The sequence below is a fragment of the Drosophila ananassae genome, chromosome 3R (genome assembly GCF_017639315.1).
Source record: "Drosophila ananassae strain 14024-0371.13 chromosome 3R, ASM1763931v2, whole genome shotgun sequence".
Lineage (NCBI taxonomy): Eukaryota > Metazoa > Arthropoda > Insecta > Diptera > Drosophilidae > Drosophila > Drosophila ananassae.
Window position 1 is genome coordinate 17,581,768 of NC_057930.1, and position 25,673 is coordinate 17,607,440.

Genomic DNA, 25,673 nt, shown 5'->3' on the forward strand with positions numbered 1-25,673 from the left:
TTCCGGACTCACAGGACTCTCTTCGTCTGTTACGAGAGACTGGCGTACACAGTACTGACCTACATCAAGTCCAAATTTATTTATGCCGGCTGCCAAATTCATTCCCCGCGGCATTGATGGGCTCCAGTCCTCCGACCCCTTTCCCGTGTCCATGACGGATACGATTGCTGGCAGCGTTCCTCTGGCCCCTCTCTCCGTCCATCCTGGCTAGTTACAATTACCAGTTTGGTTACCAAAGGCTTTAATAATAATGGCTTGTAATTTGCATAAATAATGTTTGATTTTGCATTGACGAGGGAAAAGTGTACGAGTGTGTCTGGGGCATTTTAAATGATTTAATGTTTTTTGGCCATCGTTTGAGTCCTTTCGTTCAACTAGGCCAGAAATTAGGCTCTATTTCTGGATGCCCATCGGCAATATAATTTAGGATATTGATATATTTTATGACTAGATCAGATTGGTGAATTCCGATGATAGTATTGACTGGCTGGCATTATCAATATATGGTGATTTCCCATTCATCCTTCAGACGGAGTTTCACGCTGTTAACTCTGTAACAGAGCACTCTCTTACAGGAAACCGCTCTCTTTGCTGTTGTCCTTCGGATGGGTGATGAAACTTCGACGGAGCTCGGAGAATGGCACGAACTCCTTGCCGAAGGACTCGTGGCACTCGGCTGCTGGCGACCAGGGACGATTATGGCCCCGAAAGAACTTTGTGTAATCAGTGCGTGATGCTAAGCAAATTAGTTTAGTGTGGTTTTAGTGCGCAACGTTGACAGACGGTCTGCTCGCATTTACTTTCCCTACAGTGTCGAAGTTGCGACTGCTCCTTTCGTGAATCCTTGCTCGAGACAAGTGCGTGCGATTAGACGGCGTTTTTGAACTCAATGTGCCGTGTGAGCCCGCCAAATTTTCCAAAGATGGCGCCTTCGAAATCATAAATATGTAAGAAACAGCGAACAGAAACAAAAAAAAATTAATAAATAAATAAGTGCAAGCTAAAACTGGAGACGCCAGCTTGACAGCCCAATGCCAACTTCAATTTGGTACTTCATTTTTCGCAGTTGGCTAACGCAAATCGTGCCAGGAGCTGGCAAGCAGCCTGCCGGTATCCTTAGCTTCGCGGCGTTTATCCTTGCAGTAGTCTGTTGGGCCCTTTCCTTGCGGCTGCCACTTTCATGGCCAGTCGTGCGTGGCTCATTAAATTTCTGGCTGAAATAGAATAGAACAAAAGCATCACAACATGCCATAGTTCCTGGCTGTGGCATTTAATGAAGAGCATTACTGACATTGTGCAATTGCGGTGTTTTATTTGAAATTTCACTTTGACTGTCACGCCAATTGAATTAATTAAACCGCGGAAATTGGGATTTAGTTTGACATTTAATTATTGCAATTAAAAGTGGCCTGCGGAGAGCGGTTTTTGTAGGAATAGCAAAGGAGACTAAGATCCAATAAAACAGACATAGACATGCAGGATGAAAGGGAATTATGAAATTGTCGTTTTTTCGATAAAGTTGTTTTACAAGTTGTTGAGTATGGAATGTGACGTTTTTGTTTTGCTGCCTGTCAAGCCATTCTGTACATATTTCACAGTGTTACAATTTATATAATTTATTTATTTCATCTTTCAATTGAAATACCCAGCGGGGCTAGGACTATTGTTTTATTATATCACAGGAGTTCAGACTCTCGCCTCCACCGCCTACAGACACACTTATATTCATCACAGACCCTGTCATCCTTTTCAGTGCACAAATATGGTACATCATTAGCTAATACCACCGAGGAGATGATTTCCATGGCCAAGAAACAAAACAGCATCCACTTCATTTTCGAAGATGTTTCTTGGCTCTGGAATGAGTATATTTCCTTTTTCCCTCATGGTTGAATGGTATATTTATTTCCAAGGTGAACAAATCAGTTTGATGCAATTAGACTGTGAAAATTTAATACTTTGGCTCTCGATTCTGTTTTTTCTGTGTTCTTATAGTAAATAAATAAATATTCCTTTGCATCAGATGTAAAAAATTCTGTAAATAAAGCAAACTCAATTCTTAGTACACGTATCTATAATGCATAACATCCGGAATGTGCGGCCCTCAGGGCTTTAAAAGATGAAAATATTTCATCTTTTCTTTATTTCTTACTAATAGTTTGTTTGAAGAAACTTTTCAGTACTTGTGGAAATAACTTCTTTGGTTCCATTTAACTTTGGGCAAACACATCTGTTATTGGTGGTACAATTCACTTGGTATATAGTAGTACCTTCGGCGCAAACTAAATCTGAATTAATGGGTATGTGACGTAGTTTTTCGCTACAACAAAGGGCTAAGGCGTACATCCTAAGCCAGAGAACCATCTTTAAATCTGAGAAGAATTAAAAGCAAATGCTATCGTATTACTACTTTAAATATTATTATATGAGGAAAAGATACGCTATTAATATAATTAAGACTTGGATTTTATGATATAATACAAGACTCCTAGCTTGTAGCTTTCTTCTTTGGGTATTCTAAGTAAAACCAGTATTATCGAAAATAATCCCATAGCTTGGCTCTTGCAAATTTACAAACTGAAACTTGTACGAAATGTTGCTAACAATTTGTTCATCTATAATGAAAATGTAGTAGCTTTGAGCCAAACTATCAAATAAAACGGGTAGCCGACCACAATATATTTTCCCACACGCATACCCCAAATTCACGTTATAAAAACAACATGCATTTTGGCTGCTGAATTCAACGCGCAGGTTGCATGCCTTTCAATAAGCGGCATAAAATATTCGCCACACACACTCACATAAGCACACACAGCTAACACAAGCACAGAAGGATGATGCGCCCACAGCAAGTGCGGGAAATATTTTATGCACTTTATGCGGCTTGGAGAGCGCTTGCTGCTGGGATCGCTAATTAGGCAATATGCGCTTGATTGTGTTATAATCATTAAAACCGGCAATGTATGGCCAACAGCCATACGCGTACGTACACACCCAGCCACACGCCATGTTTGCTCTCGCAGCATTTAAAAGTATTTCGCACTTGCTTTACATTTCCATCATGGAAACCAACCAATGTTAACCATATTGAACCTTCGATGCATTCCATAATTCTGACCCTATACAGTTTACATCTCCCCCATAATTTTGGGGTAATATGATTAACTAGATTTGGTGTAGTAATTAGTTGCTCTAAACTTGTTCTTGTGCAAGCAAAGGGCTACAGTTCGTATGAGTAATTTTCCATACATCCAACATGTCGTATACTTAATTCTTAGACAAAATTTGGAAAAAAACTTATTTTTATGAAATTAAAAAAAAGTGAAGAACTTTCACATGGAATACTAGTTAGTCTCTGGGTACTAGATTATAATACCTAAATATACTAAATCTACATTGTGTAGGTATACAGGGCGTATAAGTAATTTTCCATATAACGATAATAGTTCAAAACAATATTAAGCTTGATATAGATTAATAAAACAGTTCATTTATGTTTTAAAAACGTATTAGCTTTAGAAGATTTTATTAAAATATTCCATGAAAGAATTTTATGGAAATAGGATGAATCGCCCGGGAATGTCATCAGGATATTCAGCTTTTATTCTATAGGGATGCAATTAATTTGAAAAAGATTAATTGAATATTCGAAATGATCTTTAAGGCCCCGGCATTTTACTATAAATGTGACCCAAAGCCACACCAGGGCGGCTGGGGCAGACCTGACTGAACGACCAGGAAACGGAAGTAAGAGAAAGCAAACACGTGCCGGAAAAATGGCGGCTTGCAACAATGTTGACACATACACGTGCACACACAACCTCAGAGCAAACGCCCGCATTGTATATGTAAAGCTACTTGTAAGCTGGCCAATTTTTTATGCATTTATGCATTTTCATCCCTGTTGCAGCTTCACCGTCCACCGCAGTCCCTCCCTTTGCCCACTGACCGATTTTTTATTAAAGTTCCCCGTTAAGAAAAGCGCAGAAACCGCTCCAACAACAGGCCATGCCCCCTACCAAGCTGTTTCCCCTGCCCAAACGCATTTTTTTAGGTTAATCAAATGCAAGGCGAGAAAAATACGCTGAACGAGCGGGTATGGTGAAGAGTAGGGGCAAGGGGAGCTGCCACTGCTGCAGGCTAGTTAGTATGAGCGAGCGTTGGAGCACACATTTTGCCATCTTTTTATGCACGCATTCCAAATGGCTGGCCATATTATAGGAGATTGCACAGCTGAGAAGGACCAAGGCGTTAGGCAAAGCGAAAGGGCCAAGGCAACTGACAGCCGAGATGGACAGAGCTGTGATTTGATTTTAACACTCGACAGCTACTTACTCGGCAGCCAGTAAACAGACGAGTTATTGCAAACGATGTAGATGTCCTTGGCGGCATTGTCTCACAACAATTATGTTTATGCAAAGTACTGTTTTCTGGTTGCGACAAACTACACATTTTATACCCTTAAAAGAGCAATAGGGCGGTTCCATCAGATCAGAATACCACAAGAGCTTTGTAGATCGATTCTGCATCATTTTGTATCAAAAAAAAAAAATTTTCTTTGGGACCCCCTTCAAAAATGCATGGTAGGACAATATGGCCCACAGGGATGGGCATATCATCGCCAATTTCTATTTCATTCTTGAGCGGAGTACCTTAAACGATTTGTGTATCGATTGTCCACCATTCTGCATCAAAATCTAGAAACAAAATATTTTTGATTTTTTGTCAACTTTTCTGGGGGACCCCCTTCCAAAATCGAGAAAAATGCATGGATGGAGAATATGGCCCCCAGCGATGGCTATATCTTGGTCAATTTATATCGGATCCTTAAGCGGAATACCTTAAACCAGGGATGCCCAGTCCCATTGCTCTCGTTCCTCCTTTGTTGTTGGATTGCTCTGTCATATGGGTAGAGCAAAATCATAAACGTGTGCTGCTCCCAGTATAGGCAAGGCAAATTACAATATCAATTTTTCGTAGTTTAATAACACTTAAACAGTTTCAACACTTTTCTGGCATTTTGTTGTTGGATTGCCGAAAACTTTTCACTGCAAAAAATCACTTCTTGTTGTGGTTTTGGACAGAATGGTTGACTGTGGAACGATGCATTTTTTCTTTGTCGAAAATTTTCTTTGCGAGCAGCAATGTATTATATGTAATATAATAATAAGCGGAAACAAAAAAATTAATTTGGAAAGGCATTTTATTAAATGCTATGCTAAAGTATCTGCGTCACAAGCCGATATGGAAGCGCAGTAAAAAAAATTCGAAAAATAATTGAGCATATTGAAAATAATTATAATCCTAAAATTAATTCTCAATTATCCGAAATAATTTTTTTTTTTTTTTCTGTTGAAAATGTTACAAAAATTTTTTTCAGTGATACGATAGAAAAAAAAAAAAAAACTATCGCTCATATGTATTTGTGCTTTTGTGCATAGGTATTGGAATTTGCTCTGTCATAAGCAGTGCTTGGGCACCCCTGCCTTAAACGATTTGGGTATCGATTCTCCATCATTCTGCATCAAAATCAAGAAACAAAATATTTTTTAGATTTTTTGTCAACTTTTCTGGTGGAACCCCTTTCAAAATCGAGAAAAATGCATGGATGGAGAATATGTCCCCCAGGGATGGCCATTTCTTGGCCACTTTCCATCCGATTCTTGAGCGGAATACCTTAATCCGGAATACCTATATCACCGTTTCTCTTATTTTTTATAGATGTATCTATTTTGGAATAAAACCTCTATATAATGAAGTCAATGATTGGATTATTTTTTTCTCTATTTACTGCTCTCTTTTCAACAAAACCCACCCACAACTGCACGGATCTCGGCAACTGAGATTCTTCCATGCCGAGCGTCCCTTGTCCGTGCAGGTGACATAAACAAGCTTTTTATTTGGCATTCTGCTGCAGTTTTTGACACGCAAAGTAGTAAAACGTTTAACAAAAAGAATGCAAAATGAGAAAAGAAGAAAAATGCAGATAGCCGAAAGGAGCATAAGTTTAGAGAAAAGGACGTGGAGGTTGAGTGACGACTATGCGATACCCGCTACTTCCAGCATGTTACAGAAATTTTAATGAAACAAAATGGATAAAACGTAGAAGGATTTAGATCCCTAACTGGAATTCCAATATGTCCTTTCACACTTCAAGTACCAAGTACAAAACGGAATCGCGTGATAAAACCGAAATATAGGGAACGAAAAACAGAGTTGAAACGAATATATAAGGGCACGGTTAGTCAGGGTCCGGGTCTGGGTTCGGGTCTCAGGGTCCGGTGGGAGGTATCATTTGTTATTTAATTTCCGAGGCAAGGCAAAGGAAAAGCCGGAAAATGCAGGAATGCGGGGATTAGCAACTGTCATTGACAGCTGGGAATCATAGATACCATTTAGCTGGCTGGAAATCGCTGGCCGCCGTTGCCGCATTCTGTTGTTTGTCATTTAACGATTGACAGCTTGCGATAAAGTGAAAGAGGCGAAATAAAACGGCACGAACACCTAAACAAAACAAAGGCAGTCGGAAAAATACAATGCGCGAAATGAAAATGGTCCGAGACATGAGACACCTCCCGGCCATCAAATAGAAATGTTAATGACGCACCCAAGCTGCTAGCCAGAAAGGTGTCAACCGTCGGGGGCTTTGGCCAGGATTGCTTAGTTAGCCGCCCATTGGCAAGGACTTTTCGTGTCCTTTTTTTGGCCGGCCATTTATCATAATGGCGTTGTTGGACCTGCCGGTCTGATTTGACTGTGGAGCAGCAGATGGGACTATAATCTCTTAATCAAAGATAACGAAAGGAAGTCGCACAGAGCAATGATACGATGCTCAGTTTCTTTCGGTGTTTGGTTTGTTTTGTGCATCATGATTGATGTCGAGCCAGAATAGAACACTCAAGTTCTATAACGATGATGTCAACTAATGATCTATTCTATTTCCGACTAAAACAATTAACCCTCTATCAATGAATATAACACAATAACGAAATAACTTTCCTGGTTTTGTCACTGAAACCACTATGTGGGAAGTGACCCACCCTTTCAATTAGCCCAATACATAGAAGGTCAACCTTCTGGCAAAGTTGTCACCTTGAATTTTCACCCCAAAAAGTTCATGGATTCGTGGCATTCGGTTGTTCCGCCCTAGTCGGCATGCAAACCTGGTTAAGCCAATTTATTAAAAACAAAGCCATTTGTCACATTTCGTTAACGTTTTCGCCACAACTCTGTTATCTCCTTTATGCAGGGAATTTTCTTGGCTTTTTTGTTGCGTTTCCTACGCTTTTGTTATTTTAGTTATCTTAATGGTGTTGCCAAGGGACGTTGCCAAAAAAAATATTTATAAATGGTCAACGACCACACAAAGGTGACAAAACCCCGGAAAGGCAGTCATAATAATAAAAGTCAGTCCGACATTATTCTTCATTAATTTACACCTGGTCAGCGGCGAAAAGGATATCGGGGCAAAGAGGGCCAATAACACTCAGTTAAAAGTAATAATAAAAAATGTAGCAGACCCTTGTCTGCCTTCTTTGAAAACGATTGGCATGAGTGACGGACAAATCATGACCTGAGATCTGGCCGCAATTAGTTGATTGCCACCACTCAAAGCCTTCAAAGATGGAAAGTGCTTTCAATTTCATAAGCGACCCATCAATGGCTTCCTCCTCCTCGGCCCGGTATCTGTTCCTAACCATCTCTGGCACTTTCTTTGGCCACACTCGACGGGAAATTAAACTTGTCCAAAAGTTTAAATGCCTTTCTGCCGCTTTCCGTTGCGTTGCGCTTCACTTTTGTTTTCAAGTTTTCTGTGATTTCCTCTTGACCTGACAGAGTCCTGTTGTACTTCTTTTAGTTGCCGCCAGGCCCCTTACTCCTATTTCTTTGGCGAAAAGCACTATATGCTCAGTTGGAGTTTTCCAATTTTCCCGGTCCCAGAAATTACACAAAGTTCGGCCCCCGACACAAAAAATGAGAAATGTGTGCAAATACAAATAGTTTGTTTCTACGAGAACTTATACTCCAGTAGAAATTATTCATGTCTAATTGTTATTTAAATAGGAAATTACTAAAATTTTATTCAATTGGTGAGTTATGGTGTCTAGAAAATTTATATGTATCTTCATGATATATGTATCTAGGATATATGTATATGTATCTTCATAGGATATATGTATATGTATCTTCATGAAAATAATTACACAATTAACAAGTTAAATTTATGAAATCGATATAACCATATACAAGGAAACATTTAAGGCCATTTATTTGTAATTAATATATAGAATTTGCCGGTAAAAAAATTCCCTTTGCCGGCAAAGCCATCCCTTGTTTGCTCAATTTTCAAACTATTAACAACCCCTCTTCTCCTATTCAGCTTAATAAACAATTCTGTATTATGTATGACCGCACACATTGTGGGGAAAAGGGATATTCGAGGGCCGGAGAGGGTGCATAAATAATTGAATCATATTTAACAATGTTACGATAAACCTAGAGGGAGGCTAGTTGGCTGGCAAAAAATAAATAAGCTTAAAAATTAAAAGCCATTCGTTTAAAAGCTATTTATTTCTGTTTAATATTTAACCTACATATACATACTATTTTCCCTTTTTTCCAACATCCTCGCTATAGTGGCCTTTCACTAGGGAGCTGACCTCTGGCACTGCAACTGCAGTGATGCACTCCAAATGTTATTCAGACTCTCGGCATGAAGCTGAGCAATTGAATGCACAAACATTTTTGAGAATTGCAACAAATCGAGGCTAAATCGAGCAAACTAGAGGAAGGAAAAGGGACTGCTCGAAAAACACAGCAAAGGACAAAAGCAATCAGAGTGTAAACAACGTTACAAGCAGGACTAAACAAAACAGGAATTGCATAATCAAATCGGCCCGGCGCGGCGCAAGCGAACAAAAAAGACGGAACGGAAAAAATTGAAATTAAAATATTTCCGCTGACAGCGGAGTCAGCAACGCTGGCACAATGAAACTGCACCGGAAGCGCGAAATGTCGGAAATATCCTCTCGGCTAATTGTTGCCGCCGCCTCGGTCATCTGTCTGACGGTATCTCTCACACTATGCACCGCCCAGGAAAACGACGACGAGGATGGCGTCCTGCACCACCTCGATATGCACCACCAGCAGCAGGACTTTATTATTGGCGAGTCAGAGGAGCGGGATCACATTGCACATCACTTGGGTAAGTTAAATATGAATTAGGTTTACAATATTTATGAAATCTAACTTTAAGCCATAGAGGCGTATACGTGAACGTATTTAAAACCATTTTATTTTACGTATACGCCCCGATGTTCAAATTGAAAAATCGTAAAAACAATTGGATGTGGAATACTTAACAAGCTTTCACTTTAATCGATTATGATATTCTCTTTTGAAAGCATCTCAATTATTTAGATAAAAACCCCCATCAAAGTCAATTTTTAAAGTCCTTTAAAAGTCACTTAGCCTATAAAATCCAAGCCAGTAAAAAAAGATTATGCCATTGGATAAGTGTGTCAAATTATAATCTTTTACTTTCCCTCATTGGCTTGACCAGTATAATCGAAAAGGGCTTTAACACGCTCTATTTACTCGCCAGTGTTCCGGCCGGTCACAAGGTCATCTGTGGCGCCTTTGCCAAGTGCTAACAAAAAGTTTTGAGTGGCTTAAACCTTGCACCCTCTAAGCTATGTGGATGTCATTTCAAGTGAAATATGTGACTGGCAGTGTGGCTCAGCCAAAAAAAAAAACAAAAATTGGGAAAAGAAACTAGCTTGGCTCATTGAACACAAACTGGGGTTAAGAGCGGTTGGAGCTGGCGGCACGTAGTCCCATGTTGGGCCTGTTTAAGTTGTCTTTGTCCTCCTGAATCCCACAGCATAATTAAGGGGCACACATGGCGTATGCGTATTGTGGCCTGCTCCCAACCTACACACAGTGCACACCTCGTTGCCCGCCCCTGTTCAAATGCGACACTGTCTCCCACGCACACATAACCACTTAAGCTTTCTTTGTCTCTGACTTGTGGGCTACAAGTCGTCCCGAGTTCCGAGTCCTGTGTGCCGTGTCCTGCGTCCCGCTCCGCCCACTACCAAAAGTTCGTACGCCTCGGCGGCTCAACAAGTGGACAAACATTGACATTGCACAGACTGTTGAACCTCTGAAAATGTCTTCCCTGAGCCTGTGTGGGGCTTGCGGTTGTATGAGTATCTACTTATGACAAAAAGTGATTGACATTGTGATTGATGGCACTTTGGGTCGACAGTTTCTGGGCTTATGACTTGACATGATGACCGACTATCCCATTGTGTGATCCATGAATTTTTCGAAAGGGGTTTTTGAGTAAACTTCTCTATTTGGCTTGCGAGGATTTTCGGATGACTTTTTTGGCTCAACCCTTGATGGACGTTGTAGATCATAGTTTTTAATGAGTTGTAGACTTTGAAGGTAAAGACTTTCCATGCATCCATGAATCTAAAAGCATTGTCATCCGTTTCGCGTTTAGCTTTAGTTAAGCCCCTTCTATCGCTTTTAGCCCCTTCTGTTGTCCTGGTACCTTATGCAATTTTGGTGTGCCTGGGTCCTGTTATTGTTTTAACAGCCTGGAGCACTTTGTAACTGTCTTTTTTTTATAGAGTCAGCTTGCACTTTCGCGCTTTGATTGACTAGATTAACTAAGCCTTCCTGTGCATTCTTCATTCCCTTTAAATTCTAGGTCGTTGGCATCGGAAAGCTTCGAAACGTGTCTAAAATGTACAAGAGTCTAATATTTCATGGGTAAAAAGACAGTGTGTCAAGACTGTACTTCCTATAAAAGAAAGTACACAATTGATATTTCAACTAAAATCAAGTTAAAACTTTAAAGTGGTCCGTTAACAACGGACAATGGTACAGACCTATTGGTACAGTTGGTATTTGATGATCCTTGATCCTGGCCTTGTCAATAATACCTTTAAAATTCTATCCTACAAGGGTATACGAGTGTCGGCACTTCCTGTAGTGTAGTCTAGCTTTGTTATTTTTTAGTTCAGATGTCGCTGATGTGCCGGCAATTGTTTGACAATTTTTCAACAATTTCCCCGCGGACTGCGCACATTTTTTGCCGTCGCACTCGCTCCGCTCCGCTGTGTCAATTCCCTTTTTATTCTTGGCCATTTTGTTGTCTGTGCCTGTGTGTTGGCGGTGTGTGAGCGCTTTTTTCACACGCTCTCGCGTTGCAATTAAAAGAATGCAGGATTTTTACGCCAGCGGAGTGTATAGAAGTTGTCGAGCGTGGTACCGAGGAAGGGGCGCTACTGATGGGTGGGGTGGGTGTGACTGCACAACAATCTCGGTGACTGGTGGCCTTTGAGGCTGCTCTGATGTTGGCACTGTTTGTTTTTTGTACCTTAGTTTTTGTAATTTGTATTCTATGTTGTCCGCTTTCAGGACTGTTATTCTTGGTCTCAACCATAACAGGCGACACGGCAACTTCAACAAGTGATACAATTTTTATTTTTCCCATCAAAAAGGTGGGCGACGCACTCAGGATGGCCAACTCAATTAGCCAAAACTTTTCGCCCGCCTAATGAGTATGCAAATAGCGGCGGAAGGCGCCAGGAGAGCACAACACCTGTGAAAATTAGCCAACTTCTGATTCGGCCGCTGAAAGTTGCAACAAAGTATGATCTATTTTCTCGCGCGAGAAGTGGTTCTAGGCACTGCCAAGTTTTATCATCGCTTTAAACTAATGCACTGCCAAAGTTGGCTTACGAAACTTATGGCCAAAGCTGTAAAACCAGCTAAGAACGTATTGGCCAAAAACAGGCACGAAAACTTATGCTCTCAAACTCTGAGTCTACATGAAATGTTGGCTCGTCCTTATGGGCTTGAATAAATTCGGCTAATTGGAATCATTAGCCCGGCCAAAGCAAACACTTCCAAACACCAAACGCCCAGGAATCATAGACAAATTTGGCGCAAATTTCGGGCAGTTGACACTTCCCCGGCTGATAATCCGGCGATGCCTGCCAGGCCAATAAATCATCTGGTCTAGTGGCAGACAGCGAGTCGAGAATTGGCTTAAATGTGCTGGGGAAAATCAACAGCCAGGGTTCCGGCTATGGCAGCATGTGCTCGGCTTCTCAGGTCGTCCTTGCTGCTACCCCACAAAAAACAGGAGCGTAAATTAATATTCGCCTGTTCCAGAAAGCCTAAATTTTGTGGGGGCTATGCCCGTGGGCTTCTGTACTCTTTTTGTTGCATAATTTTCAACGTCCTGGCAGGATATATTTTCATTTGTTTGCCTTTGTTTTTTCCAGTTTTGTTTTGGCTTCTTTTCCGTGTTCTGTGTGCCGAGCGGCGTGTTGGGCGGTAGTAGCCTGTCTCATTGTATGCCAGCGACAATGTTCAGATGCAAAATTTAAGGCATATTTCTTGGCGCCGTGCCGCAGGAAAAACGGCCATATAAATAAATCTACTTTGAATTAGCGCCATTTACTTTACATTTATTCTCCGCCGCCCGCCAATTTATATATTGAGGGAAGTACTCAACTCAATGTAATTTTTCTTCCTGTTCTTTTTAAAGATTTTTTTCTTTTCCGGTGCCTTTGTTGTTCTTGTCGTTTCAATTTAGCGGCGCGTGCTTTTTGGCTAATGAAGTTTTGAGGTTAGATAGGCAGGAAAATGGAAGCTGCCCTCTAGGTGTGCAGCTAAGTGAACAAGGAATATGGGTCACTTCAAGGCGTACTCAAGTGCTTCAAATGAAATCGAATCATGGGTCCTCCAAAACCGCAATTTTCCGAATGCGTCAAGTAATTTAATATCAGTAACAGAGAGCTGACTAAATTTACAAGGGATATAGCTATTAGCTAACATAGAACGCTTTAAACTTTGAAAGTCTGAATCTGTAGTTTCGCAAAAGCGTCAGGGACATTCGAGGTGCCTTTTCAGAGCGCCTCCATTCGTTATATGAATCCATCTTTTCTGTTACCCTTTCTTTTCTGCAACTCAATTACCACACAGTTGCCGACAGTCACCCAGCATTCAAACCCATCCTTTGGATCCTCCGAGCGCTTCTCTTTATTTAGTCTCGCAGAGAATCTTTCACGGTCACGTCGTATTGCCTGCAAATCACGTCATGCTAGAGCATCGTATACTATAGATAGTATAGACAAAAAAGCGAGCATCTCGCAAGAAACTTTTGAAACTGTTTCGGGCTTTCGGTTTTTGTGAGTGCGGTCTAGGGCGGAGGCACGTACCAATCCCGGACAAAATTTGTTGGCCCGCTCGATGAGTTTTCTATGTCTGCACATGGGCCAAAAGCCGCAAGAAGTGGCGGAAGGGCAACAATGTGGCTAAAGAAATGGGAAGTGACAGGAGACGGCGAGTATGCAACACCAAACGTTACAAACATCGTACGGGCCAAGTTGCATACGAAAGTTGTTCGAAGCCAGTTGATGTTTTGCCTTTCTTCCCTATCTTCCCTATCTTCCTAGCCATCTTGGCCACCCCCCATCCATCGATAAATCGAATTTATTGCATACTTTTGTGCGTTTGCGTCAACCGCAAAATGTATTTGCATTGCAGCTGGGACAGTTCGAGGAGGGAGTTCGAGCTGAAGTCGCAAAAGTCCCGAGTCCCGCCCAAATAGCATGTGCTCGGCATTTAATAAAATGCACACTGCAAACGGCTCGGCCAGGGCCGTCTCAAAAACACGAAAATTAATTGAAAACTTGTCTCCCCTCCATCGTTTTGGATCTTTGTCGGCGTCTTGGCTTTAAATTTGGTTCGGTTCCACAGTTCTGTTTCTTCGGCGTTGGGGAATCCATTTGCTTTATTGAGTTGTCTGGCTGCACGCACGGAGGCACGTGAGCAAGGACACTCTACTTACACATAGATCCATTATTTTATGGCGCAGCCAGGCTATTCGAAAAGTACTAAGGCCAGGGAGCAGTATGTGTGCCGAAGGTCCTGGCCAAATAGAAATGAAAATCGATAGCAAAAATGGTCGCCAGCACTGGGATACTCTCTGCTAAAATTTATTTTTTTCACAGAAATTTAATATTTTTAATTAAGTCAGCTTTAGAATGGTTGTAGTTACTGTAAATATTTATATAAACCAGAAGCAATATTCGCCGCTAATTGAGTAATCTATGATTAATTCGCACACACACCCAATCGTGTGTATTTACATAGAAATGTGTATTTCCCTGCGGCTTCTAGCTCCCAGCCGTCTAAACGCTAGCTCATATAAACGTAAATATTTGAAACTGTTCGGCATCATTTGCTAAATATTTTATGATACACACCGGGAATGGATTCCACTAACCGCTTTGTGAGGGGGTGGTGGGTGGTTAGCTCTCCTATTAACCGTTGTCGTTTCACCTATTTCAGGGGTGCTGCACAAAAGTCGAATTGCAACCTCAATTTTTGGCTGCGAAAATACAAGCTGCTCGCTGGGGCATAAGAAGAAAAAAGCGGTGGAGGTGCTTTCCTAAAATATTTGGAATATACTTGAAACGAAAACTCTTTTCTCCTTCTCTCCTTGCCTGGGTGCGGTTTTTGGTGTTTCTAGCTTGCCAATTTTAAGCAAAAACATGGGGGTAGCTGCACATATATTATCCACACACTTACACTCACTTCTTGCCACAAATTGAATTTGCACTAAGGCCAACCATGCCAATATTAACTATCCATCTAAATGTACTCTCCTCATCTTCTACTTCTCGAACCGAACCGGATCAACTGTCGCACTTTTCATGCCTTGGCGCCAATCGGACGGGCATCCCCCCAGCGGAAATGCAAAATAAGGATGAGCTACTTGAGGACATACGCGAGGATACGGTCGTGAATGCGATTCCCGAGAAAGGTGAGTCTTGTTGCTGACTTTCAGCTTATCCTGTGATTCCGTTTCATGCCAAACTTGTTTCCGCCAGTCATATAATGTGAATTTCCGAGCAAATACTTTTGCAGAAAATATTTATAAATTGCATGCATGCCCCTTGCAATGAATACGACATTTTAGAGATTTTAGAAATTATTATATATTCCCTTATCCAATGAAGCAGCCTGCCCTCCGACTCCTCGGTAGTACAAATTAGATATATTTAATTTCCAGGCCGATGACACACTCTCCTTAGTTGGCAGAGCTCACCGATTTGATATCGCTTTACTTATCCCCTGTGTCGTCACGTGCTTGCCCCTTACTCCTGCCTCCATGGCTCTCCATCAGGCGGCACCATTAAGTCAGGTGCTCACCCTGTCTCCTGTCCCCTCTACCCTCTCCCCTTAGGAATCACCGCCAGTGAGCTGCTTTAGCTCTTGTCGCAGTCTTTTTCTCGCTTTTAAATTTTATTTATTGTAAATTGTATTTGAAACGTGCTGAGGTTCTGTTTTCTCTGCAGAAAGAAATGCTAAGCTTGCCCTTGGCATGGATACATGGATATGGGGCGGAGAAAGCGGAGAAAGGCATCTACATACAAGAGTGTGTGTGTGTGTGAGGGTATCTCGTATGTGTATCTCATGCAGAACCTAAGTGTGTCGTGCAACTTAATAGAGTTGTTTAGCATTTAAATAGCGCCATTTACTGTTGCTGCTGCTGCTACTGGGGCTGGTGCTAGTGCTGGTGATGCCTGTGCCTCTGGATGTTGCCGTTGCGCTTATTAAGTTGAAATGCCAGTCAAGTCGACTCGACTTAATAAAGTTCACTTAAAGCAACAGAGAGCGTAGGAAAATTGTGCCTAGTGAGCATGAGTAAGTGGCCCATTAGGCTCTGGTGACTAAGTCAAACTAGTTTATAATATCAAATGGGTCTCTGCTTTCTATATGACTAAAGACTATTCAAATTGGCTTTCAAGCACTTTAAGATTTTTTCCCAGCACCCAACAGAAAATTTTTCTGGCACTGATATTTTTCTGGGACTTTTTCTTTCTGAGCCGCTAAGCCTCTTCACATTCGCTACCCGGATGAAAGCGCTAAATGGCGATTTGCAATTTCTTCCGCTCCATCATAAACATTATGTTAAGCACTCGGAGCCCGAGGCTCTGCTTATATCCACTCTCCTACCACATAGCATATGCACATTAAATCCTAATTTTATATGCCCATAAATCCACTAAACAATCACACTTTCGATCCCAAAGACGAGCCCGAAAATGTGTAACAAATTTTCACATACTCGCACGCGTCCATCTCGATGAAAATATGCCATAAAGTCACTCCGACCCGGTCCCTCGTAATACGTGGATATATCAATAAGCAGACCCAAATCAAATAAGCAAGGGGCATGAGGCACTGACAAGTCTGCGAGGTAAATTGAGAACGAAGACAGCTTTATTTAACTTTGACGCATCGATGGCTGTGTCATTGAGCCTATTAGTTGATTGTGTGGCAGTTTAATTTTGTATTCTCATGGGGATCAAGGAGCTGAACTACAGGGCTAAAGGTATCTTTACATTATAATGTCAATGTTAGTTTATATATCCCATACTCACATATAGAGTCCTGTTCAGGGTACCCCTACTGCTCGGTCCAATGAAAAGTTTTACTCCGAAATTTAGGGATATTGTCAACAGCTCAGAACGTGATGCTTAGGAAGAGATTAGACGACAATCAACGGCGAAACAGGCACTTACACAAACGACAAGCGGAAAGCTGGCCATCTCGGCGCGATGAGCATTTGCCGCAATTGAGATTTACGGCCACATCAATAAACACAGAGAGAAAAAAGCCATGCCGCCTACCCCACCGACCCATGCCGCGGTGGGTCGTCATGCCTGCTTATCGCCTTGTTTACGAATTTTAAGTACAAGATTGTTATGTGTTGATTTGACTCAACCGATGCGTGCCCCGCATATGAGAAAAAGCGTCCGTCTGACACAAGTGGGTAGGCTTGTTTTTGTTTTGCTGTTTTATACTTTATTTTATTATGTTATTCCGGGGGGCAGGGGATTTTTGGGAGGACAAACTTCTTTGAGCATGTCTGCAACAAGCAAATGCAAACACAAACAGAAAGGGCCAAGTTTTTAGCCCATTCCACCCATTCCATCGGCCATTTTAAGCCGAGAATCAAAACCACAAATCTGTTGCATACTTGCGGGCGTGTTTAAAGTCAACTCGCTCTTTCAACGCTTCGCTGAACATTCCTCATCGGCAGTGCGCCTTGATGTGTGGGTGTTGCTGTTTGCCTTCGCGTTGGTGTTGGAGGTGGTGGTGGCGGTGTTGGTGGAAGGACCTTGATTGACTGTTTGAGAACTGGCTGACAGGACGGTCTAGGCCCGGCCTGCTCATGTTGATGAGGGTTATGCTAACGAGATCCATCCAGCCTGTTGCTATCCGATTTAAATCAATGCAAAACAATTAGATTTAATTTTATTTAATCAATACTATTAATTTGGGTAATATGGTTTGGTTGAGGATCCGTCGCGCACATGTACACTGAAAGAAGAAGGTCCTTCAACAGAAGCCCATTGAATTTTGTATCCTGATTGTTTAAGTTTCAGTAATCGGTATTAATTACCTCTGTGGCTGAGGTTGTCTGACGTCAGTTTTGACTTGTGGCTGGGAGTAGCGCGGTTCAATGGTTGCAGACTCGATGAAAGAGTTCAATTGAAGTGATTAGCGGTTGTCTAGGCATATAATTGACAATCCCATGTGTTGAATTCTTCTAAAAACTAAATCTCTATTATTTTACTGCATAAAACAACGTTGCATTAATGGTCACATTATCTTAGAATTAGGGATCTTAACTTAATATCAACTCTCCAATAAGTTAAGCTCCCCTATTCTAAAACAAGTTTGACTTTGATTCGATGCTCATCCCGCGAACACTCGTATTCTTAGTAGCTCTTTAGTTTAATCGAAACAAAGGTAGATACAGATGTTTCAAACTTTGAATATAGGAAACAACCAGATATGTACCTTGTTTTAGATTAAATCAAGAACACTTTTTAACTAATTAATGACTATAAACCATTTTTACAGATCTTCCAAAGTTTGGCGGGCTCTTGCAGAATGTGACTGTCCCCGTGAGCCGTGAGGCTGTTCTCCAGTGTGTTGTTGATAATTTGCAGACTTACAAGGTAAGTAGGTTATTGTCGGATTTAGGGTATTTTTATCCAAAGAATAGCAATGATTTGACAAATTTGAGAATGATCCGGCATAACTTGAGCTCACTGTTATCATTGTTGCTTGGGGGCAGGCAAAATGCAAGCTAGGGAAATTGATGTCTATTTGGAGACGAAGACATTATTTTCTCTACCTTATAGCTTGAGTGCCCTCGGCCAGGTGGTTGGGCCCAAAGTCGAGCGTATTTGATCGCCAGAAAACGAAGCTTATGACAAAACAACCTCAGTAACCAGTGATCAAATAGTGCTCGGACTTAAGTCGCTTTCCTGTAGTCCTTTGTGGAGTCCTGCTGCCGTTGACACAGATTTGATGCCATGTTAGAAGTGTCCCAGACCGTATAGCAGTCACAACACAGAGCTATGCAATCAGGAATACTCAGAATCTGGCACAAAACTCATATTGATTGGTCCGGGTTAATTGGCCTATTGGCCGATACATTGTGCTGGTTTTTTGAGCTATATTTCATAATACCCCCGATGACAAAGGCGGCTCCAGGAAAGGTCTTTATCAACCCGAGTACTAAGAATATAGAACAAAATTGAAATAAATTTAACTTCCACCCTGGCCGACATTGTTGGCCACAATTTTCCACCAGTTAGCCGTGCCATTCGAAGTGCTTTTCACCTTTCGGCGACACTTTCTTTCCACCCAGAGAGGACATCCCCTCTACTGTTCCCACCTGTCTGGCCGTAATAAATGAGCTCCGGCCACGCCACCGGGGCATTAGCATGGGGGAAGAGAAAATCGGTGAACGTTTTAGTTTTACAACTCAAATCAACCGAAATATAAACTGTTTCGTTTACTCCTCGTACACTTTTTCTCGTTCTCGGCTAGATTGCGTGGCTACGTGTCGATACACAGACCATTTTAACGATACAAAATCACGTCATAACCAAAAATCATCGCATGAGCATAACTCATGCCGAGAAACGTGCTTGGATATTGCGTATACGAGATGTAAAGGAGTCCGACAAAGGCTGGTGAGTATTGACTATCCAGCGGAAAATCCAGCTGCATTTTTTATTTCCATGTTATTGCCCCTCGAAGTGTGATACTTTAATTGCGCTTTGAGCTCGCTAAGGCCATGTGTTCAGCCATCCCAGAGCTATGCTCACAATTCGCACTTTACAACCTAATATACAGCAATCTAATACACAAATCTGATTTGAATCGTTGTCAGGTACATGTGCCAAATCAACACGGACCCCATGAAGAGCCAAGTGGGCTACCTAGACGTTGTGGGTGAGTATTGTGGATGGAGTAGGATTATGATTGCGCAATGGCGCTGGCAATGGCGCCCATCAAATGGATCGCCGGGGGGCTAAAACGAATTGTAATTTGTCTTGAGTGGCTCGGCGAACACACACGACTCGGAGCCAGAACAAAGTTGCTGTTGATAGTTTTTCAAATTGCACTAATTGCTCAGCCAAGTGGCGATTGGAATTCAGAATGTGGGTTAGTTCGCCACTGTAGAAAACTACCAGAAAGTGGTTCAAACTTCTAACTACACTCGATTGGGTCTAATTGCTAAAAGAGAACCACCCGCTCGCCAGTTTGAGCCAATGTTCCATCTAAGTGCAGGGTACGACCACGGCAACGAGTTTTTGTTTAAAAATTTTTCACTTAACCAACACATTAGTTAGTTAGGGCACACCAAGCTCTCCCACCGCTTCACTCTCTCAGTGAGCACAAGGTAATGAAACAATTTACATTCAACCGGCACCTGCACCTGTCCTATCCATGTCCATGTCCTGGTCCTCCAGGTCGTCCATGTCCGGGCGTTAATTATTCAGGCTGCGTAAGGCTACGAAAAACCTCAGAGCAGACACAATGGGGAGGGTCCGTCACTTAGGCGAATTTAAAATGAATATGCTGCCCCCAGTTCAGATCTGAGGTTTTTGGGGGCTCGTTTCCGGTTGCCCCGACCGCCGCCGCACCGCATAAGTAACCACTCTGGTTGATTGTGTTCTCATTGATGTTGAAATTCATTAAGGGCTTTCAGGCACTGAAAGAAATAATATTTTTTCACTGGAGATTCGCCATTTCCTATAGTCCTGGAGGCCCTGCGTTTTCCCAGTGCAGTGTGGTTGGTTTCCATAAGCAAAACGGCAAACCGCTTTCAATCAGCAAGGCTTTTCTAGCTGAACCAGAAATTGTGCGATTTTGTGCTGAATTCGGGACCCACCCAGCGACCCCTGCCCTTTGGGGGCAACCCACTATTATTGTTGTCGTCGTTATAGTGCCACACCGCGAAATAAGCAAATAAATGGTAGTATTACAGGCACAATTTGTGAACCAGAAACGCAGCCAAAAGCTTGGTTGGGAGAGGAGAATAGTTGTAAACAGTTCTTAGCAATAATTCTCATCCAGATATGCATATCCACTAAACCAAGTGCTTTTCCAACCCATAAATACTCATCATAATAAACGTTTTCCTGGATTATATAGTAGTTTTGTCAGAGAGTATTTAGTTTACGAAATAAAACTCGAGTTCAAACCAAAACAAAATAATATTGCAGCCATTCATACAAAGTTTTTAATGCTAGCTCTATTTTATTCATCAGGTGGCTTTTTGTTATTTTGCGATGTTTTTGTGGGGGTTTTCATGGCCAGCGAAAACGCAGACGTATTTATATTGTCAGGAATTTAATATTTTTTATGAGAGGCAATATAAAAAAGGCTAACCCAAGCCAAACCCATAGAGATATTAAAATAATAGGAAAGATATTCCGGATCATATTAGCGGCGTGGAATTATTCAACCAAAAATCATAAAACCTGAAAGATTTCAGACTTAAAGCACTCAGCTCGCAGCTTTAAGGCTTGTCAGTTGTTATCGCCTTCTTTCGCCATCGCAATTCAATTGAGATTAATTTCGGTTACATCAATTTGATCACACATCATTTCACCTGATTCCATAACTTATCAGCCCCCGGGGCGCACAATGGCGTCGATAACAAAAAATATTGCCAGCCACTCCCACGTCCACTTAGTTCGCCCACCGACTCAGAAACTCGCGGCTCAGAGCGCCCAACTCGCAACATATGACATGAGCCTAGTCATTGAGTAGAAGTACAAAGGAGTCCCCTACTCCACTCGTTGGCTGGTTGAGTGGAACATTGGCAGTATGTAGCTATGTGGGCGTGGGCCAGGTTAAAAGTCAAAGTGAATTTTGTAAAACATGCACCATCATTGTTGGCTTGGCTTGAAAACTTTGAAGTCTCATTCTCTTTAGGACGGCCGTCCTTTAAATGGAAAGCCTGCAGATGTCAAGCCAATCAACGAATATAAAGAGAAATTCGACTGCTTCTCTAACAGGTACAACCTTTCTAGGACTAATTGGATTTTTTAATAATTTCGGAGAGAAAGCTGTATGAGCGGGTGAAAGCGAATAATGTAGCCAGGATTCCTGCCTCACCTTCCATTGAGAAGTGCGAACAAAAACCCATATTGTACCCTCAAGCTTGACATTTTTCCAGTAATTTTTCGCTAACAAGATATCGCAACAATACAAAAGTTTAAGACCAAAGGTAAGTTTCCATCTTGCTACTTCGAATTTGGCAAATGGAAACTGGTCAAGTGTAAAATTATAATTAATGGCGACGACAAGAGAGACTTGAACAACCACAAAACGCTTCTGATTTCTGTAGCCAGTAAATGACGAATTTCCGAAATTCCACACAGCTCCCTGTCGGTTTTCGATAGGCACTTGAGAATGGGAGGGGAGAATGGGTGGGGATTTGGTTTTGAAAGGACACGGTTCCCAGCCAGCTTTAAATAAACCAAAATGTAACAGCTTAATTAAAGGGACTTTCTTAATTTCTTTCTCTTTCATGCAACAACAATTCGTGCTCTGGGAACTCCAACTCCGGGACCCGTAACTACCAATTGTCTGACACCTGACCAACAATGCACGAATGCAACGCGCCCTCTGGCCTACACGGCGCATGAATAATATGTCGCGTTTTCACAGTGCCCCCCGACATACTGGACTATCCGACCAGCACTGATATGGTAATACGTGAGGGCTCCAACGTAACCCTAAAGTGCGCCGCGACTGGCTCTCCAACTCCGACGATAACCTGGCGACGCGAAGGTGGCGAAGTGATACCGCTTCCCAACGGGGTCGAGAGTGAGTTACCGTTAGGCGCATGCAAATGATTTGGCCCGAAACGCTCATTGGGCGCATTAAATTCCGTTACTTTCCACTCTGTTCTGGCCAACTTTCCTGCAGACTATAATTTTGTCTAAAAGCGTAGATGACTATGCCGAAATTGGCCGTCCAAAGGATATTTATATTTTGGCCCAGTGCTATATGAGTTACAATTATCTTTTGTGTTTGGATTATATACCTAATAAAAGTATCTATTCGTTTTGATTTTTTTTTTAAAAGTCCAAATAGTTTAGTTTTCAAAAGGAATATCTTTGAATTTTACGAACCACTGTTATTAAAATATGTAAATTAATATCTCTATCTGAGCAAAAACCTTTTGATATTTAGCAGAGTACTTGAACTGAAAAGTTATTGCCCAAATAGACCTAACCCTTTAGAGGTCTCAATATTAATTGCTTGCTTTTTATCACCATTCCCCAGCCGTCGCCTACAATGGATCCTCCCTGACCATCTCCAAAGTGAACCGCCTGAACATGGGAGCCTATCTCTGCATCGCCTCCAATGGAATCCCCCCAACAGTCAGCAAGCGTGTTATGCTCATTGTGCACTGTAAGTAGTTGGGGCAGTGGGTAGTGGCAAAAAAGCAAGGGGTAGACGGGAAAGTGGTGCATATCAATTTTAGCATATTTAAATATTTATAGTTTTGCGTCAGAGCGCCGCATGCTGCTCCCAGGAGGGGGCCTCGAATGGGCTCCAGACGAGACCGCAGCAACAGAATGCTGCTTCAGACCCAGTCTCAGTCACAGACCCAGACTCTGTCACACAAAGCTCCACTTGAAATCTTGCCATGCCAAATATGCTCTGCATTTAAAATTCCCAAGGGGACCGTGGGCCGAGGGGGACCCGAACCGGAAAATAGTGTACACTTTTAGGTGCCATGCATAAAGCCCCTAATTAAGTCTGTGTTCCTGGCCGTCCTCGGCTCTCCTCCTCGACTCCTCCGGCAGCTAGTTAACATTTTTTTGGGGTCCGCCTAGGACTTTGCTCGTTAATTAAATAAAAATTGAAATTTCCCAACAATTTGTTGTACAATTTCACGTTGCATACATTTAAGCTAAGCGAAAACGCTGTGGAATTGCTCCAGAGGATACCCCTTCAGCTGGCTAACCGCAGTTCCCAGCTTTAAATGCAAAGGATTTTTATATGGCTTTTCTATAGAATGAAAAAGCAATTAGTTTGAAACAATAAATGGCAACCGCACCGAATTGCTAAACGGCACCAAAAAATAATAGATGAAAAAAAAACCAGAATACCTAGCAACGTAGCAGCGTTTGAAATCGAAGCTTATATTCTCTGTATAATCCTGTACCTTCCCCCGATTCCCAAATATAGATCCATTTTATTTTCACAAGTCATTTTTTTGTTGAATTCCTGCATCTGCTTTTTTAATCCGATTTCCCACTGCAATTAGGGTAAAAAAAAATCGCCAGTAATTTGTAACTTTAACTCTCCCACAGTTCCTCCAATGATTTGGATACAAAATCAATTGGTTGGCGCAGCTCTAAACCAAAACATAACTCTGGAATGCCAGTCCGAAGCGTATCCCAAGTCCATCAATTACTGGATGAAGAACGATACGATTATTGTGCCAGGTGAGTAATACGAGTAGGGAGCATTAACATCGCAAGAGGATGGCAAGCCCCGAGTAGAATCGTACGCTTCCATTAGGAGAACCAATTAACTTAAAAACCTCGAGTCCTGCTAACATAGATGCATAGGGCTTTCCTTCATTTAACCTCTTCAGATTTTCCACTCATCTTCTCTGAGAAATGAACTGAGCTCGATGGAAAAAAGTGCTGTAGTTTCCAAGTAAAAAGCGAATAAAAAAAATAAACATTCAGACGACCACTTGAGTCCGCGACCGCAGAGTTACTGCCGAAGTACTCGTCCTTCCAACTCAATTGGCGACCCCTGCCCAGTCGGACAGGAAAAGGCATCGTCATCGGCGTAGGACTATGATTTTTTCCCTTTTTCTGCTGTTCTTTGCCGGCAAAGAGAATGAAAAAAAGTGATTGAAAATGAACTCAAGTCAGAAGCAGGTGCTGGAACTGTCCTAGACCCAGCGGTCGCAGGATTTTAATGGATTTTCTGTTTTAGTTCGGACGAGTTGAGTGAAATTTTCATAACCGCAAGAGTGGCAGAATGCGGTGACAGAGGCCCCTCATGTGTCACTGGCTGGCTATGCGACACAGCCAGGACCTAAAACATCATCGATGGGCAGCACTAGGCATTCTCCTGCTCCTGGATGCCTGGCTGACCCCGAAACACAATTATTTTTAATCAAGCGCACGACCGAAATCTTCATCTTGTATTGCAAATGTAATCAGTCGCCTGACAGGACTTGATGCATAACAATTGCAGAGACCCCAACAAAGTGTAATGCTTGGCTTAAAACTATTACAATAAATCTAACCGACATCAAACGTAAATCAAAACCTGCCCGGCAAACAAAACAGACCCAGCCAACAAGCTAACCGACAACAGACTTGTTTCTGTTTAAATTAAAACAGACCATTTGACAGGGGGCGGTTGGGACCCGAAATTCTCGTCCTGGATCAACTTGTTCTGAGCTGGGACCAAACACAAAAGTTCTTTCTCAGTCAAATTACTTTGTCAAGACGCTCCAGCAGGAGCAGGACACAGGAGTGTATGTCCAATAAGGGGTTAGGCACTCTGCGTTAATGGGGAAAGCCTCCTTTTTCCATCTCTAAACGGTCTCTGTTTTCCCATTCAGGTGAGCGCTTTGTTCCGGAAACCTTTGATTCCGGCTATAAAATAACAATGCGCCTGACCATATATGATGTCGACATCCAGGACTTCGGGGCATATCGTTGCGTGGCCAAGAACTCCCTGGGCGACACCGACGGTGGAATCAAACTCTATCGTAAGTATTGACACAACCAGCACCAAATAGCACGTCACATTCAATAGCCATAAACGCAACCGCACAAACAATGGCCATATGTTAGAACGCCGTCGGCAATTAGGCACACAACAATTTACCCCAATGGAGCGTTTAATTAAAGCCAAAGAATCTGCAGGGGGTCAGATGCCTTGGGTCTAATAAATACTCAAAACAATGCTTGAAACTGAAATTGTTGTTTCATCTTGAAGATGGCTCTTGATGGTCCCAAGTAGCTTAATTTTGCTTAACAAGTAATAAGCCATATAAAAGGAAGAATTCTGAAGCACAAGGGAACTATTTGGCAGTAGTTAGACTCATATTTTTCTCGTCACAGACATTCCCCAGACTACCACGATGACAACAATGGCCCCGACCGTATCGATCAACACGGTTCCCGTGCACATTGTCAAGTATAACAAAGGTCAGACTCTTATCAAACAACACCCTCTTAGCCCACCCATCCACTGACACCTTTCTCACC

General features: G+C 42.1%; 2 protein-coding genes and 1 long non-coding RNA gene across 4 annotated transcripts in view; 1 reads left to right on the forward strand and 2 right to left on the reverse strand.

Moving 5' to 3' along the window:
- Positions 1–634: 634 nt before the first annotated feature.
- The window catches only part of LOC6497138 (peroxidasin), a 31,385-nt gene continuing 6,346 nt past the window's right edge, over positions 635–25,673 (forward strand). The window contains exons 1-11 of one of the 2 annotated variants that reach the window (XM_014906043.3): positions 635–947; positions 8,641–9,208; positions 14,783–14,857; positions 17,971–18,068; positions 18,949–19,094; positions 19,295–19,356; positions 22,087–22,245; positions 22,708–22,836; positions 23,745–23,879; positions 25,022–25,171; positions 25,527–25,613. In XM_014906043.3, coding sequence (XP_014761529.1) covers positions 8,992–9,208; positions 14,783–14,857; positions 17,971–18,068; positions 18,949–19,094; positions 19,295–19,356; positions 22,087–22,245; positions 22,708–22,836; positions 23,745–23,879; positions 25,022–25,171; positions 25,527–25,613 — 1,258 coding nt within the window. In that variant the 5' untranslated portion in view covers positions 635–947; positions 8,641–8,991. Of the gene's footprint in view, positions 948–2,199; positions 2,301–8,640; positions 9,209–14,782; positions 14,858–17,970; positions 18,069–18,948; positions 19,095–19,294; positions 19,357–22,086; positions 22,246–22,707; positions 22,837–23,744; positions 23,880–25,021; positions 25,172–25,526; positions 25,614–25,673 lie in introns of those variants that run through there. The other variant, XM_001962644.4, reaches the window with a different exon arrangement.
- LOC116656020 lies at positions 1,601–2,138 on the reverse strand. Its single transcript, XM_032455141.2, has one exon. The coding sequence runs from the start codon at positions 1,833–1,835 to the stop codon at positions 1,677–1,679; it is 159 nt and encodes a 52-aa protein (XP_032311032.1). The 5' UTR covers positions 1,836–2,138; the 3' UTR covers positions 1,601–1,676.
- LOC26515139 lies at positions 16,299–16,898 on the reverse strand. The gene is made up of 2 exons (XR_004311042.1): positions 16,482–16,898; positions 16,299–16,426 (listed from the first exon to the last, which is right to left on the reverse strand). It is a non-coding gene; the product is annotated as an uncharacterized LOC26515139 (long non-coding RNA).

Coding starts and splice junctions, on each gene's coding strand:
- LOC116656020 (XM_032455141.2), bottom strand. CDS start 1,835: ATGAAGTGGATGCTGTTTTGTTTCTTGGCCATGGAAATCATCTCCTCG.